The sequence below is a fragment of the Cyprinodon variegatus genome, unplaced genomic scaffold, assembly GCF_000732505.1.
Source record: "Cyprinodon variegatus isolate N-32 unplaced genomic scaffold, C_variegatus-1.0 Scaffold5, whole genome shotgun sequence".
Lineage (NCBI taxonomy): Eukaryota > Metazoa > Chordata > Actinopteri > Cyprinodontiformes > Cyprinodontidae > Cyprinodon > Cyprinodon variegatus.
The window spans coordinates 3031745-3033563 of NW_015150458.1; the positions used below are offsets into that span (position 1 = coordinate 3031745).

General features: G+C 35.2%; 1 protein-coding gene across 1 annotated transcript in view; it reads right to left on the reverse strand.

The window, feature by feature from the left end:
• dnah5 (dynein, axonemal, heavy chain 5) overlaps positions 1 to 1819 on the reverse strand; it is a 103998-nt gene that overhangs the window by 23696 nt on the left and 78483 nt on the right. Inside the window, exon 68 of the mRNA XM_015373911.1 lies at positions 1523 to 1660. Coding sequence (XP_015229397.1) covers positions 1523 to 1660 — 138 coding nt within the window. The remainder of the gene's footprint in view (positions 1 to 1522; positions 1661 to 1819) is intronic.

The window sequence follows — 1819 nt, forward strand, 5'->3', positions numbered from 1 at the left end:
ACAAAAAATAAGGATTCTTATGTTAGCTCTATCTGTTGTCTGTCTAAATAATAAAAAATAAAGAGAGTGTTGCCTGTCTATTTTAGCAGTAAAACAAGCATCTAGTGCATGATGGGTTATTCCTGCAAATGTTAACTGCAGTCCATGATGTACATTTAAAAACTAGTGATTCTTTTATTGAATTTAAATGCCTAAATCAAATGTCAATTATGAAAAATAACCACATCTTTATAGAAGCATTTGTTGAACTATTTAACACAATGTTTTTATTTGCTGCTTAAAGCCTTTAATGACACTGTTTACAGAGAAGCAGCAATTACACATCAATGGAGATTGAATTAGTAGAACATAAAACAAAACTGCGTCTGAGTGTCTGAGCCATTTTAATCTGCATTAAATCTCCCTGCTGGACCTACAGGAGAGAAAACATCCCTATGCGATACAAGTCGGTTCTTGCAATCCAGTTTTCCTAATCAGGAAGTCTTGATGCACACACTTTTCTGTTTGCATGTAATCTACCTCAGAACAAAGAGTTCTAATGATGTAAATGCGCAAAGCAGGCCATTGGGTAAATCTGACTGAATCATTCTTTATTCAACTCAAAGCTAATTACACTCTTCAAGCTGCATTCAAAAAGACAATTTTTGTGCAGTATATCATTTTTAGTTTATGTACTTGCAACAAAAACATAGACGCCACACAGCATATTCAAAAAGTAAGTGTCAGGTAGTGTTGTTCTGCGGGTTGCCATGACGCAAATCCTAGTTATGAATGGCCTCAGAAGCCTGTTGTTGTCTTGACAACGCAGGTTTGCTTAATTTTCCTTATGTATGTATCTTTACTTTGCAAATTAGATATTAAGCTAAAGTTTAATGCTTCACAAAAGTTCAAACTATCTATCGAACTTGATAAAAAAAAAAAAAGCTCAGGCAGTTCGAACTGTATAATTAATATTAGGTGGTAAATATGTGGAATATGTTTTTCATATCTGAAGAATCTTGGTGTTTGGCCTAACTTAGCTCAAATACAGCTGTACCACACAAGTTCATGCTACCTAAGTGGATTCAGGCTTAACTGTTCAGCAGGACTCAATTTGTTTACATGTGATTAAGGCGTATCAGATCAAAACCAAATTACCCTGGATTCATCTCCATGTATTTTCTCATCAATTATGATATATTAGCTGTCCTTATTGTGGAAAAATAATTCACTCAGCATTATGCTGCCACCACCATGACTGTCTAGTAACGCAATATATTCAAAAGATGTCAGATGTCTGCAGGTGAGAAATTAAAGAGGAAAGACAAAGGACATGGGTTTTTCTCCCACTTTGGAATGAGATAATAGTTTTAGTTGTAGTTTGTCACATATAGGCCAATTAAAACAAAAACCATCAACAAGGTCTTATTTTTGCAATATACCAGTAACAAAATCAAGTTGTAATTTTTTATGCACTTTCATTTTCAAACATTTTTTTGTTAATGAATGCATCATGTAATAAAGAGGTAAATAATATCTAGACCTGTTTCTCCATCACGGCCTTCTCATACTCTGCTCGCACCACATCCAGCTCCGCCTGCTTGGCATCCAGCTCAGCCTGTGCTTTTTCAAGTTCTGCATTGGCAACGTCCAAAAGGCTCTCCTGCTTGACTAGATTGGCCTATTCCACACAAGAGAAGAAAGAAAAACTCAGTTATTCATGTCATCCCTGCATACAAAGTCTGAATGGAATTTTTTCATACACTAAGACGCGAAAAAAATAAAGAAGCAGAGGAAGTGAGGAAGCAAGACATTCATAGAAAAATTTAATACTGCTAGA